The sequence below is a fragment of the Pinus tabuliformis genome, chromosome 9, assembly GCF_031772625.1.
Source record: "Pinus tabuliformis cultivar Carrire ecotype Pingquan chromosome 9, CPIR1, whole genome shotgun sequence".
NCBI classification, from domain to species: domain Eukaryota; kingdom Viridiplantae; phylum Streptophyta; class Pinopsida; order Pinales; family Pinaceae; genus Pinus; species Pinus tabuliformis.
In genome coordinates, this window is record NC_142307.1 from 752,383,291 (window position 1) to 752,401,948 (window position 18,658).

At 35.2% G+C, this 18,658-nt stretch overlaps 1 protein-coding gene and 1 pseudogene across 1 annotated transcript; one reads left to right on the top strand and one right to left on the bottom strand.

Annotated features, from left to right (window-relative positions):
• The window catches only part of LOC149150878 (L-type lectin-domain containing receptor kinase S.4 pseudogene), a 119,401-nt pseudogene extending 116,044 nt beyond the window's left edge, over window positions 1–3,357 (top strand).
• Window positions 3,358–14,000: 10,643 nt separating this feature from the next.
• On the bottom strand, window positions 14,001–18,287 carry LOC149150879 (uncharacterized protein C24B11.05-like). Its single transcript, XM_089438243.1, has 9 exons — window positions 18,184–18,287; window positions 17,948–18,022; window positions 17,787–17,852; window positions 16,882–16,979; window positions 16,274–16,311; window positions 16,005–16,092; window positions 15,646–15,891; window positions 14,384–14,449; window positions 14,001–14,292 (listed from the first exon to the last, which is right to left on the bottom strand). Exons 2-9 carry the CDS (start codon window positions 18,009–18,011, stop codon window positions 14,128–14,130), a joined length of 831 nt encoding a protein of 276 aa, XP_089294369.1. The 5' UTR covers window positions 18,012–18,022; window positions 18,184–18,287; the 3' UTR covers window positions 14,001–14,127.
• Between the last annotated feature and the right edge of the window lie 371 nt (window positions 18,288–18,658).

Sequence of the window (18,658 nt, forward strand, 5' to 3'; positions counted from 1 at the left end):
AATTGTTGTCAGCTTCCATTGCTCTGCTTCCTAAATAAGTCATCAATAATGTAACAATAGGCCCCTAATCATTTACATTTACCTTTTTTACTAGTGCTTCATATTAAAAATTTTAAGACAAAATATTTCTTTTGTCTTAAAAAATCGTCTTAAAAGCCCCTTCCGTGTAGTAGTTCTGAATGCAACGAAAAACAAGTTTTCTCTAATCGCATCAATAAAGATCGAAGGGACAAAAGAGGAATTGATATTCAAGAAATCTTGTGAGGAAAGGTTGTTGCTTTTTTCAAAGGCGGCTACCCCACGAAAATCCCAACAAAAAATTGTCTTTATATAAGATAACCTGAATGGAAAGTGAAATAACAACCTTGATATAGGCATGAGATAGTAGTAGATTGCAAGTTGGTGGAGTTAGGGTGCACTGTGAGAGTTAATTTTGTAGTTGTTAGATAATATTTTCTTAAATTGATATGTTTTTTACTTAATTATTAAGTATCTTAAATGGGTTTCGTCTTAAGTGGCCATTGTCTTAAATATAAAGTTTTTGTAGTTGTTAGATAATATTTTATTGAATTGATATGTTTTTGTCTTAATTATTAATTGTCTTAAATGGGTTTCCTCTTAAGTGGCCATTGTCATGAATATAAAGTTTTGTCTTAAAATATTTTTGTCTAAAAACTATTTTTGTCTTAAATACAAAGTTTTGTCTTAAAATAATTTTGTCTTAAATTGTTTTTGTCTTTATATAATGTTTTGTCTTAAAATATTTTTGTTTTAAATTGTTTTTGTCTTAAATATAAAGTTTTGTCTTAAAATATTTTTGTCTCAAATTGTTTTTGTCTTAAATATAAAGTTTTTCTTTAAAATAATTTTGTCTTAAACTGTTTTTGTCTTAAATATAAGGTATTGTCTTAAAATACTTTTTTCTCAAACAGTTTTTGTCTTAAATTTTATATTTAAGACAATTCAATTAGTATTAAATTTCACTGTAAAATAACAATGATTTTTTAAGGCAAAATATTTCTTTTGTTTTAAAAAAATGTCTTAAAAATGTCCTTGATGTAGTAGTGAAAATAACTTATGAGAGACACAATATAAAAACACTTATTAAATGGATTGAAGGCGAGTGTTTTGCCCAAAAATCCACATGTGAGCTTCAATATCCAAGAAATAAAAACACTATTAAATGGACCTGAAGGCCAATGCTTTGCCCATAAATCCACGTGTTAGCTTCAATATCCAAGAAGAGGACAAATTTTAATCCACTTTTTAGCTTCGATATCTAAGAATAAGATAAATTTTATCCGTAGAGAATTATTTATTTTTTGCATAGCTTATATTTTAAGTTTACTACGTTCAATTTGAGGTGTGTTAAACTTAGCTGAAAATTAATGACTCTGATTCATTACTAAATATTTGATGGTACTTAACAATAATATTTGAAAATATTTCATTATACAATGTAATAATTGCACAATCAAAATACAACCAATCATATTATAAATAAATAAATTTAAACATTATTAAAAAATATTAAAAATAAATTTTTAATATTAAACATTGATAAAAAATACAACTTTTTTTTTTCTCAAAACAAACTAATTAAAAAAATCAAATAAAAACTGAACACACTATATCTTAACTAATAAAAAATCAAATAAAAACTTAATACGATATATCTTAGTATGACAAATATAATAAGATAACCGGAATTCATAGGAGTAGTCTACCTAGGCGGTAGAATGGCCCGTTTTCCGGCACCGGCCGGAAAATCGTCCGGCTCCGGCCACCGGGAATGTCTCCGCCCTCCGCCACCCTCCTTCTCCGCTTCTCCGCCACCCTCCCCTGGCAATCCTGACATTCCTGCCACGGCCTGACAAAAAATCGGATTCGGATCGCAGGGAATGGGGCCTGACATCCCCTGACAGACTACTCCGATCCGGTTCCAATTCGAATTGTCACCCGCGCGCTGGTATTCATAATCATAACCCTGTTGCATAATCGCCAAGATTGCAATGCATAATCGCTGACCCGGAGAGGTAGACTACTCCTGATATCTATTCATGTTAACCTCTCAGATGTCCTTCTTGATTATATGTATGTTGGGTTTTCAGCATCCACAGGGCTGCTTTCTAGTGCTCATCGCCTTCTCGGATGGAGTTTCAGGATGAATGGGCCTGCTCAGGACCTTGAACTCTCAAATCTTCCTCAGATTACATCTGCAAATTCTATGGTGAAGACTAGAAGGTTCATAGTTGAGGTATCCATAGCTGCCGTAACTATCACAGTTCTTGCAAGTCTGGCAGCAGTTTACCTTATTAGGGGGATTCGACAGAGTGAGGTAATTAAAGAATGGGAGCTTGAATATGGTCCTCATAGATTCCCCTACAATGAACTTAAAGTGGCCACAAAGGAATTTAGGGACAAACAGCTACTGGGGTTTGGAGGTTTTGGCAGGGTTTATAAGGGCGTTATTCCCAGCACTGGGCGGGAAGTTGCAGTGAAGCGGGTTTCGCATGAATCCAAGCAAGGGGTGAGGGAATTTATTGCAGATATTGCAAGCATTGGCCGGCTGAGGCACAGGAACTTAGTTCAGCTTCAAGGTTGGTGTCGGTATAAGGAAGAGCTTCTTCTTATCTATGATTACATGCCAAATGGTAGCCTTGACAAGCTCTTGCTTGAGAGCACACAGAATATGTTGACTTGGTCGCAGAGGTATACAATTTTGAAACGGGTTGCTTCGGCTTTGCTTTATCTTCATGAAGAATGGGAGCAGACAGTAGTCCATAGAGATGTCAAAGCAAGCAATGTATTATTAGATGCATATTTGAATGGCAGGTTAGGGGACTTTGGGCTTGCTCGTTTATATGAACATGGTTCAAATCCTCACACCACCCATGTAGTTGGAACTATTGGATACCTTGCTCCAGAGCTTCCTCGTACTGGTAAGGCCACAACAAGCACTGATGTGTTCGGATTGGGGCTTTATTGCTTGAAGTGGCTTGTGGAAGAAGACCCATTGAGCCGAAGATGTCTCCCGAAGAATTAATTTTGGTTGACTGGGTTTGAGAGTTGCATTCCAAGGGAAAGCTTTTGGAAGCAGTTGATCCTAGACTTCTTAATGAGTACCCTGTTGAAGAAGTTGGGCTCATTCTTGAACTAGGTTTGCTCTGTTCCCATCCTCATCCCGAAGCTCGACCTAGTATGAGAGAAGTAGTGCAAATGCTTGCAGGCGATAAAGCACATCCTGTGCCACCTTCTGAACCTCCTTCGGCAGACACACCTACAAGAACTGAAAATCTTGATGAATTCATTGTTTCATTTTCTTCATACAAGGATGGTTCATCTATTGCTATCTGACATCCTAACAGAAGCTGAGATGGTAGGCTAGTTTTCACACCGGATATAACATCACCACTTTCACTGTTAGCAGCAACAGCTTGAAAGGTGTGTGTAATTAAAACAAGTCATGGAGTAACTGTTGTTGAAAAAACATGTTTATTTTGGTCTGTTGGTGCATGATCCATGTCTTCTTATTTATTGGACTGGCCAATGATGAGTTACTTCCTCTTCAAACAGACTAAGAGCTGGAGTTCCAGAGATACAGAGCTTGGAGTTTTCCTTTTGATATATCAGAAAAAAAGGCTAACAGATCTGAAGTCTATGATTGCTGAGTGTAGACAAACTGTGTGCAGTTTTACTAATCTTCAAAGAGTATTTGATGCAACAAAATGTAGTGATTTTTCTTCAGTTGACCCAGTTTTTCATCTCAACAAATCGCTTGATTATCTGATACAACAGAGTGTAAATTTAGAGGAGAATTTCTTCTCTGATGTTTAAATTATATTTAGAAGTCACAAAAAAATAACAGTGTGTGTTGAGTTTCTTTCAAGTGTGAAGATATGTCGAGTTACATTATCTGTGTAACTAGCAGTTTCCATTGTATATGAAATGCATAAAGAAATCTCTGGCTTGCATTCTTGTGCTTCAGAAACAAAGTTGTTTCCCAATTGTATTTCTGATTTTAGGGGCGACATTGTTTTAATGTTTGTACATTCCTTATAGAAAAAAAGGTGAACAATCATCTGTTCCCTCTATATTAAAAAAAAAATCCTTGTTGCTTTATGTACTTCTTTGTTATAGTTTTAAATATTTTGAATTTCCTATTTATCTTCACAATTTTTCTGCTCTAGATTCTTCTCTAATTGCTATAGGTTACTCTCCAGGTAAAGCAATTTAGTATCAAGTGGTTGTTGGTTTTAAAGGGGGACATCTTTGTTGCCAAGTTGAAGAAGCTTGGTTTGCAGAATCTTGTGTTCTTGAGGCCTTGTTTTGAGGTCTTGATCAGAAAGCTAGAGAAATCTCATTTTCTAGGTAAAGAAGCTCAAGTTGGACAATGTTGTGTTGTTGTAGTAGTGATTATTTTGAGGTAGCTAGCTTCAGTGAGAGGCTAATAAGATATATGTGGTAGGAGAAATGACATCTAGACATTTAGAGATCGATAAATTCTATGGCCACAACTTCCATTTATGGAGGTTGAAGATGGAATATTTTCTTATTGAAAGAGAGTAGAAATCAGTATGAAGGACACAAAGTCTGACATTGTGAAGTAGGAGGACTGGGGCAAGATGAATGATAAGGTCATGGCCTTGATTGGTCTTGATATATCAAATTCTATGTTAATGGATGTGTTAGGAGAAGCTAACTTAAACAGGGTGCACAATTTGATTGATAACAGCTATAATATATGTGTGAAAGTAGCTCATCTGCAGAATAGGTACTATTGAAGGATGAGCATAAAGTAACAAGAATTGCCACAAAATCTGAGTAGGGCAGTGAACCTCTCCACTCATGTTTAGATTCCAACTCGGATGACAGTTAAAATGAATGATTTCATAACTTAAGCCTTCAGACTTGGCAATAATAATCATAAAGCATACATGTATCAAACCCAATTCGGCTATCAAGTATTATTGATTGTAAAAGACACCAAATCTCTGTAAACTTCAAAGAGCTGTTGAAATAGTTCCCTATTAAGCAGATGTGAAATCACTACACATCAGAACTTGAAGTCCCTAGATTTATTAATGAAGTCTTCTTGTACGACTAATAAATTTATCTGAGCTCAAATATAGCTAGATTCCATGACGTCAGAATTAAGAGGGCATAGATATGCTTCATCTAGGTCATTATCCATATCTAACACAAACAAAGATTGATTTCAAAGTGGTGTTTTCCAAGAATGTATATGAATAATGAAAAATGCACCTGTTTAAAGCTACTATGGCTTTGTTTAATTTAACATTCCATGTAAACTGATAAAATAAACTAACAGTTGTTTATTCAAAGAAACTCAGTTAACGAGATTAATATGTTTCCAGAGGCACAAATATGACAATTATCGATAGTACATAACACAAACTTAACCTGAAAATGTGTACTATAATTAAGTGAGGATTTATTGTAAACATGCTACATGGGTTAGATTTTGTTTAGCAAAGCAATCAACACCCTTTTCTTTGATTTTTGGTAGACTACTCCCCTTGGCCCGAAAGCCAACCCCTATTACATTGAAAATGATCAACTTTACAGAGAAATAAAGCTACTAGCTTTAAGGAATGAAATCCTAACAATAAACTAAAATAAAACAATCTCTGGCATGTTACAGGAAATCTGGAAATGATGAAATGGAATGCTTCAAATCTGAATTAGATCCACAGTTGATTGCTGACCCAATGCCTTGAAATCTGATATATACTCCACAGTTGCTGATTCTTCTCCAAAAAATCTGAGACATGAAGTTGTTCCCTGAAAATCTGTTAGATATCCTTTAAACAACGCAATTTTTTCCACCTATCTGTTGTCACACAACACCTTTTTCTTTTACCAGGAGGAGTATTCTCCCTTGAGGAAGAGTAACTCAAATTAAATCTCGAGCATTTTTCTTGTTTAAAGCATCAGGTGGTTTTGAAACATGAACTACAAAATGAGTGCCCAAAGTAGCAGATTCAAAATACATAGAGGTGCCACTGGTTTGTGTGTCTAGCTTTCGACGGCTCCCCTCTGGCTCACATAGCTTCGATTTTCACTTAATACATTCCAAAACACCGTTGGTTCATCCACAGACTTTATCAAATCCTTTGACAGTCTATTACCCACTACAACACTGTTTGTTCCTCTGAAGATTCATTTGCAGATTTCAAGAATCTGTTCACTTCCATTCCTGCCCTTCCAGAGATGTAGTGTATAGATACAAAAGGAAGTTACAAATTTACAACATACACTTTTTAAGCTTGAAATGAAGCCATAGAAAATGGATGCACCGTTAGAATTATTATTCAAAATTTCTCATTTTGTGACCAAATCACTCTCTTTGTTTAATGCTTTAGAAAAGCAAATAACCGTATTCTATTACCGTGCCACAACTAAATGATATACAGACAAAATCAATAAGAGCCATGCTAAATATGAGCTATAACTCATTCATATAGTTGAATTACCAATGTCAAGCCATTCATAGGAAAATATAAAAGAGATCAATGCTGGTCCATAAGGCAAAGTAGAAAAGAAAAGAAAAGATACCTTAGATCACTAATTCACTCACTGAATGCTAAAAGGGACTAAAACAAGTATATAAGCAATGGGTGAAACTGTACACAGAATTGAACATCTTCATTTAATCTCAATCTAGTTCTCACATTTAGGTTTCTAAAATATGTGAACATGTCTTTGATCAACCAGAGTTTGTTGATGGAGAGGCAAATCACTTCAACAATTTCATAAAGGTGACTTAGACACTATAACCTTGATATGAGATTCAATCAATATTTAACAAAATATATTTTCTATATTTCCCAATCATTTGTGTCATGAGATGATATAAAACTATGATGATGTCAACATTGTAGTATGTTACTATGCCAAGAAATTTGAAGCTGCAGGCCTATAACCCTCCTCAATGTCTCCCACAAGGTTATTACAAACATTTTGAGAAAATGATTCAAGTCACAAGCTTCCAAAATCATAAGAAAGAATATTATCACCTTGCAGAGCATCAAATTGGCCAGGGAGATGAGTAAGAAGGCTCACTTCCTTGAATTTGATCTTGACAAGTCATATAATATAATTAAGTGAGGATTTATTGCAAGCATGCTACATGGGTTAGATTTTGTTTAGCAAAGCAATCAACACCCTTTTCTTTGATTTTTGGTAGACTACTCCCTTTGGCCCGAAAGACAACCCCTATTACATTGAAAATGATCAACTTTACAGAGAAATAAAGCTACTAGCTCTAAGGAATGAAATCCTAACAATAAACTAAAAATGAAACAATCTCTGGCATGTTACAGGAAATCTGGAAATGATGAAATGGAATGCTTCAAATCTGAATCAGATCCACAGTTGATTGTTGACCCAATGCCTTGAAATCTGATATATACTCCACATTTGCTGATTCTTCCCCATAAAATCTGAGACATATACAGTGCTTGTATACTTTGCATATACAGTGCAGAGTATACTCTGCATATACAGTGCTTGCATATATAGTGCTTGTATACATCAGTTCCTCATTTTCCGAAGAAGTTAGATAAAAATGTCATAGTGCACAATGAAGCAGTGTCAAGGTAGTGGTTCAAGTCATTAATTGACAAGAGGATGGATCATCTACAGCACAAATGACAGGAGGAATGCATCAAAAGCATGGACAGCACCATGATTTCTTATGTAAAGGAGACAAATGTGTTGGTTGGTATGGACATATTTTTTATTTGTGTACTTTATAAAACTACAAACTTGTATTTATGTAAGCATTGAAGGTTATAGAGTAAGGACAGGATGCATAATGTATTGGTTGGTATGGATGTAAGGGTTTATTTGTTTACAAGGAGAAAAAAGAAACTGTAGCCTCTAGAAGTGATTCATTATGTCCATCTAAACAAAGATATGATATGCAGATCCATGATGTTAAGATAATAAATTCACACAAGCACCCAATTATCAAACATTGACACTTGAATATGCGATACCAAGCTTTCAAGTGGTATCAGACCTGGGCATGGGCAAGTTTGTAATCTTCTTCAAAAGTACCAAATCAGGCTTCATAGAATAGAAACTATTTGCTTTTGATTATTGGAACTTACAGCCAAATTTTTCTTCCCTAAAATTGCTTTTTGTCATTTGTTTGTAGCATAAGTTATAAAGCCACTAATGCCCTAAACTCTGCATATACAGTGCTTGTATACAATGTTTCTTATTTAGTTTTCTTCTGCTGTGTATTTAGCTTTTATCATCACTGCCATAAGCAGTTTTCAGAACTTGGATTTGCTTTGCTACTTTGTCTCATGATGCTGCCTTCCTTGTGTGATTTAATTTATAAAGTTTTTCCATGCATTTTTCCACAATTTGTTCTTCTAGAATTAGGAGTGTAAGATTCTGCCCCACTACAATTTTCCCCTGTTGATGAGCAGCATAATTATAATTGCTCAATCTGGCCGACTCTGAACAAAGAGGAGCATTATCATTTTTCATTCTTGTCGGCAAATATCACAAGGCTTTTCAATGCCTTAGTTACATGACTTGGACTTTGGAATGACTTGACAAAGGAAAAGAGTAAGAGGCTCTAGAAAATTTCAGGGAAAACACCACATATGACTCCAGTTATAAAAAGACAAAATAATACTAGTCTTATCTATCAAAATGATAAACGTGGTCAAACTCATTGAGTAATTCTGTCAAGCTTGATCAAATTCATGGAGTCCTGGTCAGTGTCTCCAAGCCTAGGTCAAATTTTCTCAGTGTTGGCAAGTAATGAAAAGAAGATAGATAAGGTTCACACTTCTTTCCCTAATGCTAGCAAGAGACCACAATATCTAAAAATTCCAAATTTCAATGGCATTCTTTTTATTTGTGGGTTTCTTATTTAGTTTTTTTCTCTTGTGTATTTAGCTTTTATCATCACTGCCATAAGCAGTTTTCAGAACTTGGATTTGCTTTGCTACTTTGTCTCATGATGCTGCCTTCCTTGTGTGATTTAATTTATAAAGTTTTTCCATGCATTTTTCCACAATTTGTTCTTCTAGAATTAGGAGTTTAAGATTCTGTCCCACTACAATTTTCCCCTGTTGATGAGCAGCATAATTATAATTGCTCAATCTGGCCGAATCTGAACAAAGAGCAGCATTATCATTTTTCATTCTTGTCGGCAAATATCACAAGGCTTTTCAATGCCTTAGTTACATGACTTGGACTTTGGAATGACTTGACAAAGGCAAAGAGTAAGAGGCTCTAGAAAATTTCAGGGAAAACACCACATATGACTCCAGTTATAAAAAGACAAAATAATACTAGTCTTATCTATCAAAATGATAAACGTGGTCAAACTCGTTGAGTAATTCTGTCAAGCTTGATCAAATTCATGGAGTCCTGGTCAGAGTCTCCAAGCCTAGGTCAAATTTTCTCAGTGTTGGCAAGTTTGATCAGGTTTAACCAAGTTTGGAGCAGACTCAGGTTTATACCACTGTCTTGATCTATCTTTGTTCTTGGCTTTTACCTTTTCTATTGTTTTCCATCAGCGAGAATATTTTGTAAGACCAATTTGGACTGAACTGTTGCATCAATTGAAATGGTGACATGCATAGCTTTCATAAGAACATTGATGCATGAGTTATGACATTTCCAGTTAAATTTTTATTTGTTATTATATCTATACATCAATGGTAGCCATATCAATGTGGAATGAAATCCTCAATGAAGGAATATGCCACTGGGATTCATTAACCTTCTTGCATTTAAGACGACATCATAAAAACAACCACCACAGGCAAGGGGAGTCCAGTCCCTTGTACCTTTCTGGTCTACTATGAGTTCATTATGTGATTGTTTCGTCTTAACATCCGCAGAGTCGCTGTCTCTATTGAAAGGGCATATGCTTTCGATCTTCCTGTGTGCTTATTACAAAAGCATTTGCAACTTACATTAGCTTAACGAGATTGTGAACCTCAAACCCCGTGAACCGCTGTTAAAATTAAGTTTGCCATTAACTGCTCCTGCATACCCAGTTTTGACAGCGATATATGTGGTCCATGTAGACATGGAATCACACAAACAGCAATAAAACAGTTAGCTTCCTCAATGGCAAATGCCTACAGGAGAATTGATTTGGGTTTCTTTGTTTATGTAGCCATCTTGTCAGGTACATCACTGCCACAACAATTTGCCATGGGTTATTATGGTGGCAAACAATATTTGTTGTAGTTTTGACATTGCAACTATGCTATTTATATGTATTGCATTGCCTTATACTCTGAGAAGTGTTAAGCGGGTCTAGGCATTATCTGCCTTAGCCTCTCTTGCTCCACTAGAATTGTTTTTCCAGATTGATCAATGGGGCTTCTTTTATGTGGGTGGTGGAGAGACTTTGAACCTATGCCATCCATCTTTGGTTATATTACAAGAGTGACGAAGCTTTATTATTTGTGTAATGGCAGAAGAGGTTTTAGAAAAGGGACATGGAGTGGCACCATTGTTGAAAGCAGCAGCAGGAGAAGAAGAAGATGAAGAAGAGCAGGAAACGACGGCACAGATAGCACTTCTGAAGTCTAAGATTGCTGCCAATGTCGGAGCCATGCCTTCTGTTTTGAAGAGAATGAAGCTAGTCATAGAGAAAATAAACAAACTTGATCAGTATAAGGGTAACATTGATTGTGTTTTCAGAAAAAGGCTGGCTCCTGACGATTGAATGCAATGCTGATTGGTATTTGGACTTCTTCTATTTGCAAAGATACGCTCTTACATTACAGAGCATACAAATTGTGTTCTACCCTGTAATATTTTCTCATATTTATAATGAAAGCAGCAACGATGTATTAGTAATTTATGTCAATAGAGAGCATTAACTTTGGCTAGTTTTTCTTTTCTCAATGCGGAGTAGCTATAAAATGCGGAGTATGACTGAAATTCACTGGTTTGTATCTCATGGGAGCTGTAACTCACCCAACGTTCAAATAGTATTGTTTGCTTCTGGATTGTTTGTATTATGATTGTCTATTCTGATATTGTTATTGGTCTTCTATGCCAGTAGATTGGGTGTTTTGTGTCGACGAGGAGTAGGGTGCGAGCTGAAGAGTACCTGGGTGGCGAGCTGCAGAGAGGAATCGCAGAGCGGGAAGCGCCGGGTCGAAATGTGAATGAGCAGCGTGGGTGACCATTGTACTCCGCGGCATGAATTCCAGCGCGTCCCTGATCGGTCAGGGGATGTCAGGATTTGGATTTTTTGTCAGGAAATGGCAGGGCTGTGAGGGGAGGGTGGCGGAGAAAAAGGGAGGCGGAGCTAGAGGATGGTGGCGGAAGGCGGAGAGATTTCCGGTGGCTGGAGCCGGACGATTTTTCGGGGCCATTCTACAGCCTAGGTAGACTACTCCGAATTCAGATGACAAATATGATAAGATAACCAGAATAAGCTGGTATTCTACTCCGTACAAAACGAATGCAATCAAAATTTGTACGTTAAAAACATTTAATGCCCCGACTTCCAATTGGAACGCATACGGGGATAATAACCTTTTAGTACAGTGGAATAAGGCTTTTCCTATTTCCATTTTTATAGCATTATAAATGCCCTCTGACATGCGAGAGAAATAGTGCTTACAGTATTATAAATGCCCTCTGACATGCGAGGGAAATAGTGCTTGTTCTCTGAATTACAGTGCGTGAACAAATGAATGGAACGTGGAGAGAAAGGACGAACACCATTTCCCTTGCATGTCATAAAGCATTTATAATGCTATAGAGATAAAGATAGAAATTGCGTTGGAATAACAAGCCTACAGGGTAAGGACTTCGACGTGGAATAACAAGTCTACAGCATAACGACTTTGACATTTTTCCACGGGTACATGGACAATCCATGACAGAGCTCCGTCATGGTAACTGTTGCTCAATCACGTATCCCTAACCGTACTTTCTCTTTTTATTTTTTTAAGCATAAATACAGAATATTATATGTTTTACTAGCTGAAAAGTATGGTTTTTTGAAATAAGATTTTTAATATTTTAATTTAATTATTAATAGTAGGGTAGAGATTTAATTTTTACTCAATATTTTAAAGTAGTAAATATGGATTTAAGACTAAGATTTATTTTAAAATTAATTATGATAATTTTTCTTTTAATAAATTGAATAATTAAAAAAATTGATATAAATATGTGTTATATAAATTGATGTGGTGTTAGTAAGTCATGATATAGGTTTATGGTATTGTATGAAATCTTAATTACAAAGTAAATCTCCAAAGTATAATGATCTTGTTACATTTTTTCTTTAATGTATATATATGTTTAGCTAATGTTTTAAGTTTTTGTAACAAAAATAATAATTTATAATAAAGTTACAACTTGGTTGAAATTTATATAAAAAAAAAATCAATCTTAAAAATATGAGATGTATGATGAGGTAAGTGTTTTGGTGCCTATTGCACTATGCTTGTCATATAAGTTAAATGATTAATAAATATGGATAGGCGTAAGACATGAAGATAGCAATTATCACAAAATTTGCAGGAATCCAAATTTTGAGGTTTTGAAGTCAACTAACTAACTAAAAAAATATTAGTTGACTTAAAAAATATTTTAATTGTCTCCATCGTGTCTATTTTGGAATATGGTTTCCAAATTTTTACTTAATTATCAATTATTATTAGTTGGATTGTAAAGATTTAACTTTAATAAAATATTCTAAAATATTCATAATATTACAGAGAAATAAATAGTTGAAATTCATCTCCAAATTAGTTATATCTTTTTTATCTTTTTAATTAAATTGATTAAATAAAATATTTCATATGAACCAGTGACCTATGAAGTGAGTTATGGATTTTTAGGCATGTGGTATTTCTAAACCATAATTAATTATATCTTTTTTATCTTTTTAATTAAATTGATTAATAAAAAATGTCATATGAACCAGTGACATATAAAATGAGTTATAGATTTTTATTCTTATTTCCTTTCTCTTATTCTTATTTCCTTTCTCCTATTCTTATTTTTCTTTTTAAATATGTGATATTTTTAAACCATAATATCAATCCATAATATTATAACAATACCTATCTAAATATCTCATAAAATAACCATTTAATTTACATAATTACACTAATAATATAATTAAAAAACTAATTCACTGAGAAATATTTTATTTTATTGCATTTTAATATAGATATAATATTTGAAATTCTGGAAACTATCCTCTCTTTTGGATAATTATCCACATAGAGATTGATATATTTAAAAATTTTCGGAACTTGATTTTTTAAATTAAAATTTGAATCCCATCACATTGTACGGAAATTATTGATTTATAAAATATCTATCACTACTAAAAGCCTGGTTGATATGAAAACGGTGGGCAAATTCCATAGCTGAAGCGAAGTCATTCACCGCTTTACACTAAATCAGACGTTCAATCATTAGTGTTCTGTGATTGTATATCCAACTGGCCAGTGATTGTACATCCATTTCGCGCAGTAATCATAATAGGATCTTATTGGTGGTAGAGAAATTGTATATAATTCAGGTTTACTTCCAATCATATTAATGTGCTGTGATTGTATAATCCAATTCATCCCTAAATTGAAAAAATATCTGGTCCACTTTAGCAAATATAAATGTCGTACAGATTTTTAATGTTTTGCAGGTTAAATTTAAAACATTTATCGCAAACCTGTGATGGTATATATATATATATATATATATATGTCATACATATTTTTTTATGTTTTGCAGGATAAAATTTATAAACATTTATGGCAAATCTGTGATGGCATATATAATATCTGGTCAATTGTAGCAAATCGAAATATCAGACAGGTTCTTGATGTTTTGCAGGTTCGAATTTAAAAACATTTATGGCAAATCTGTTTAAGGTTCGTCAATTTTGGGAGGAAATATATTACTCAATAAAGACAGGCTATTTGTTAATTTGATTTATTGAGCAACGCGTATGGAAATGCATACTGCGGTAACGTCCGGAAAAAAGATACAAACTTAAACATTAAGATTCCATACTGTATCAGTTTCCTGTAGCGAAAGGAAAAACTCCAAAGGCTCCATTCCCTTTTTCGATCAGATCATGGCTTATGCAGTGACAACAGTTTCAATAGTCGCAGCTGCCCCTCTTGAATGCACAACATTGTTGGAGCTCTCTTCTTCTTCTTCCCATATCTCAGGCAGCGCTCCTTTGATATTATGAATACTTTCTAAGGCAAAATCTGCTCCCTTTGTCCGTACCGAAGTGCCTACCTGTAGAAAGTGAAAGATGACATTAATAATAAAAAGCATAGGCTCTCCTTATAAGAGCGTCAAATCTCACGGGGAATCATAAAGTCCTTACCAATACAGTACACAGGGCTGCACGCTTGCCTGCAGCTATATTCCGGGGACTGTCGTCGAAGAAAATCTGCAGGAAAACATAATAGACCTAGACACAATTATTATGATAGGGACGGTAAAAATACTATGCATAAGGTAAAGGGGACGGTAAAAACAATATGCATAAGGTAAAGAGAAAAAAAGATGCCGTGTGTCTGCCACAAGCCAGAAATACATATGTGATGTGGAATTTTAGGGTTGCTAGGATGCTTTATAGGGCTCTATTACCGTGAAGTGTTGGATATCCTCTTTTAGCTCCTCTTTGTTGGAAATAAATTGAAGTGGGATATGATCAGACTATAATAAGAAACGCACCTGCTACATAACTTTATATGTTCTGGCACTAGATTACCGCATCTGTTTGGGGGCATGTGGTTGGTTGGGCAGTATTGCGGGATGTAATAAGAGTAACATGCATCACTTCTTGAAACCATGTTGTAACGCAACTGTTGAATGGGCACGGAAGTCATTTATTTTTGATATTCTCCTTATCTACATTAAAATCTGAAAATTAAAATCTGAACTTCACAATACTTGTTATGAATAAACTTCAAAACCCTTATCTTGAGTGGGCAATTCATACCACGTTCCGAGGGTGGATCGTGGGAATGGTGGTCAGTCAAAATCGTAAAATTAACCTAAATCTCAACAGTCATACTAGGCTGGCTCTGATGTTGGGTTTTCCATTATAACAAAATAGTATTTATGTTCTCAAAATAGATTCCAAGGTGGTGATCAATCCACCTATCAATTCCTAATGAGATGACAATTATACTAACAAATCTATTTTAACATGTTTGTACATTTACATTGGATTTCTTTGTACATTTTTCAGTTAGATGATAATTTTTAATAAACATGTGTAGGGGTATTTTTGTCTAATTGCTAATTGGCTAAATATTCTGCTATCAAATAGACATAATACAGTCAATTATTTCACTGCGCCTACACCTATAAATATTCAGCAATCAAACAGACATACCGTCAATTATTTCACTGCGCCTACCCCTACCCCTACCCCTGTGTCATTATGATTGACGAATCAGCAATCAAAATAAGCTCAGGTGGCTCAGGTGTCAGTATGATCGCTCTGCGAAACCCGCATGGCTCAATCTTGATCTACATCTATATCGATTTCTCAGGTTATATATCATCCATTGCATTTTTACAAAAGCATAATTTTATAGCTGAACGAAAATGGCAATCCAAGTATTAGTCCCATACCGTCCTCCGTGGATCAGTGTTTGCAAGGCGAAGAGCCTGTTCTATGGCGTCTTTTGAGGGCTTGCAAATTACTGGTGCTTTTGGGATTGTAGAGTTAACAATCGGCATATCGCAGTCGCTATTTTTTTCAGTATTTTGTGAAGGAGAATTAAGTGTCTCGAAGCAGATTATGCCTTCAAAGCAATCTTCCAACCCCAGCCTCTTAAGGACCTTCGCAGCATGAACTCGGTCACCATTTGTAAATATCTGCTCACTTAGAAAATGGTTAAGATGCATGTTTTCACATTTGCTAAATGTCTAGTCACCATTATCATGCGTTAAATCATATAAAATATTTGAAGGAATCTATATCGGCTTACAATTTTCCGCTGTGGCATACTTAATAACAAGTTTTTCAGCAGAGGGTCCGGTTTAAGATTCTCATATGGCAATCTTCCGTGAACAAAACTGTATAAGAAATATTTGTTTCCAGTGAGTGAAGCAGTTGAGGGTTTCAGGTGAAATCCACTCAAGGTACTCCAAACAAAGTAAACAATGAAATGCTACCCAATGACATTTGGTTTGACTTTTTATGAACATTAAATATCTGTTAATGCTGAAGGAAAGGGCATAATTCTGGTTTTGTTACCTGTGATAGTCGTCATAGTCAAATTCATATCCTACTGCCTGCAGGTCCAAAAACATTGTCAGAAATAAACAATGAACTCATGAAAGTGATGTAACAGAGGATCTCAATTCAATCGCAATTTGCGGTCTGGAAGTTGAATAGAATTCCATAATTGTCACATCTTATAAATTGATATGGGCAGTAATTGTTAAAGAAAAGACATCTACAACACCTTAAATTTACATTTAAACGTCATCATCAATGGTGCAGAAAAAAGAATTCTTGCAGTTTGAAACACCACAGATAGAAAAACAGGGTTTGATCTCGTGTCTTCGAAAATGGTAGCTGGCGGAGTAGAAACAGTGCATCAACTCACCATGGGCAAAGCAAAGAAGTCCATGGAATAATCATGCGCTGTTTATCTCAGATGCTCCGCAGAAAGCATGGTGAGATGAAAGCAGTTCATAATTCCATTGTTAATATTCTACTGGCTTGACATATAGCAGTTTCAAGGTTGAAGAACTACCGTACCGGTCAGAATTAGAAGAACCGGTCAATGGCAAAATCAGTGATTTTAACCCTGAAATGCAATGTCAAATTCGACCGATTAAACGGGATTGAAATCTTACCCTGAGTCCAGCCATACTTGTACCATAACTCTTGTACAGCTCTCGGCACAAGTCTGGGACTCTGCTGCTCTCAACTCCGAGCTTTTGATTCACGTAATCTGTCATACAACAACCAGGTCTCAAGAACAATTCAAGCCTCACAAGTTTCCCTCCCCGGCAAAGTAAATTTCTTAGTGGCGTCTACAAGCAGGGCAAGTGTGAAGTGATTAAACTGTTAGCGTGTGCTCCTGTGACGATGGATCGGATCTCGATAGTATAATTGGTGTGTTGAACATAAAAACCATCTTTCATAATTGTTGCGATTGGTCGTGTGGTGAGGATGGTTTGTGTCTTCTTTTAATAAAAAGTTTGAATTTATGACATATTTGACTACATAACCAGATTGTTTACATTTATAAACATAGATAAAATACAAGACTTATAACCTAAACCCCATTTAAAAAGAAAAAACCATCTAGATCTACAGATACCTGTGTCTGACAACCTTTATGTTGCAAAGCTCAAAGATGCATATATTCATATAAAACACCCTCAAATTAAATATTGTAATTCAGAATATACAACGTTAGGCTTCCTCAGTTATACTTCATAATGGGTGTTTTTATATGGATTGCTGATTTGTTGAATATTTACAAATGGATATAGACTCAATTACTAATTTTCAACTGATTTGCCAAATATTCGGTAATTAAACGGACATGGACTAGATTGCTGATTAAACTGAAATGGACTAGATTACTGATTCATCCAATATTCCACAATTAGACTGACATGGGCGCGGTCCATGTCCTCTGATTGCCCAATATTCGGCGAATCAGCAATATAACTGGGTTTAGAATCGAACCTTAAAATTAACAATTAAAAAACACTAAGAATACATAGGTTTAAAGAGCTACAAAATATACCAGCGATGTTGTTGGTGCATGCAGCAGCAAGTCCGGAACTCAAGGGATATAATGTATCATCCAGATCTAAAACCGCAGGTTGAAATTAGAAACGAATACTATGACTATAGTTTGATACCTATTGAGAAAGAAAATTTAAAGGAAAAAACTCTGATGCTCACCAAACAGAAGGCAGTCATATCGAGGCCTCTGGTCTGTGACACGTTGATTCTCTTCCCGAGCCATTATCGATGACTCTGCAATACAAAGACATTTAGTCAATTAAATACATGTGAAAGTCATCGAAACTACTAAGTAGTGATTGAACGTAGAAACCCGATACATGCTAGACAACGATCCGTGAATATTGCCAGTAAGCGGTAGCAAATGCGTTGAATATGGGAAGCAGGAGATATACAGCTTAATGCAATAATGCAAAAGGGAGAAAGGCAATGTGTGTTGAAAAAATTGGAGATTGAACAATGTGGAATACAGACAACGGCAAAGCTAGCGAGATTGTGCTGCAATGAGGCGGGGGATTGCAGAAGAAGGGGTAGCTTAAATAGATCTCCAACCACCGATATGAACTGTTGCGAATCTTGTGTACTTGACTCAAGCGTGGCCCCATTATTTCAAATTCATTAGGTTTCGCCATTATCATCAGAATTTATTTAGTTTTTGTGGCACTTTACTGGGTATAATTTTCTATGGTCTAAATTTAGAATCTCATAAATGAAGTGGAGAATATCCAAAGCGACCTTCAGAGAAAAAAAAACAAAGAACAAAACAAAGGTGGATAGTGGAAAGTTTTGTAAGTTAGTCATGCAAACCATGCATGCGAAATCTAGAAGATTAATTTTATCAGAGAAGCTGGATTTTTTTGGGTGGAGAGG

What these genes read in the sequence shown, in the direction of transcription:
- LOC149150879 (XM_089438243.1), bottom strand. Translation starts at nt 18,011, where the DNA reads ATGGCTCGGGAAGAGAATCAACGTGTCACAGACCAGAGGCCTCGATAT. An exon ending in ATGCACCAACAACATCGCTG is followed by an intron (nt 16,980 to 17,786) that starts GTATATTTTGTA and finishes GTTGTATGACAG; the next exon opens with ATTACGTGAATCAAAAGCTC. An exon ending in GTATGCCACAGCGGAAAATT is followed by an intron (nt 15,892 to 16,004) that starts GTAAGCCGATAT and finishes CTAAGTGAGCAG; the next exon opens with ATATTTACAAATGGTGACCG.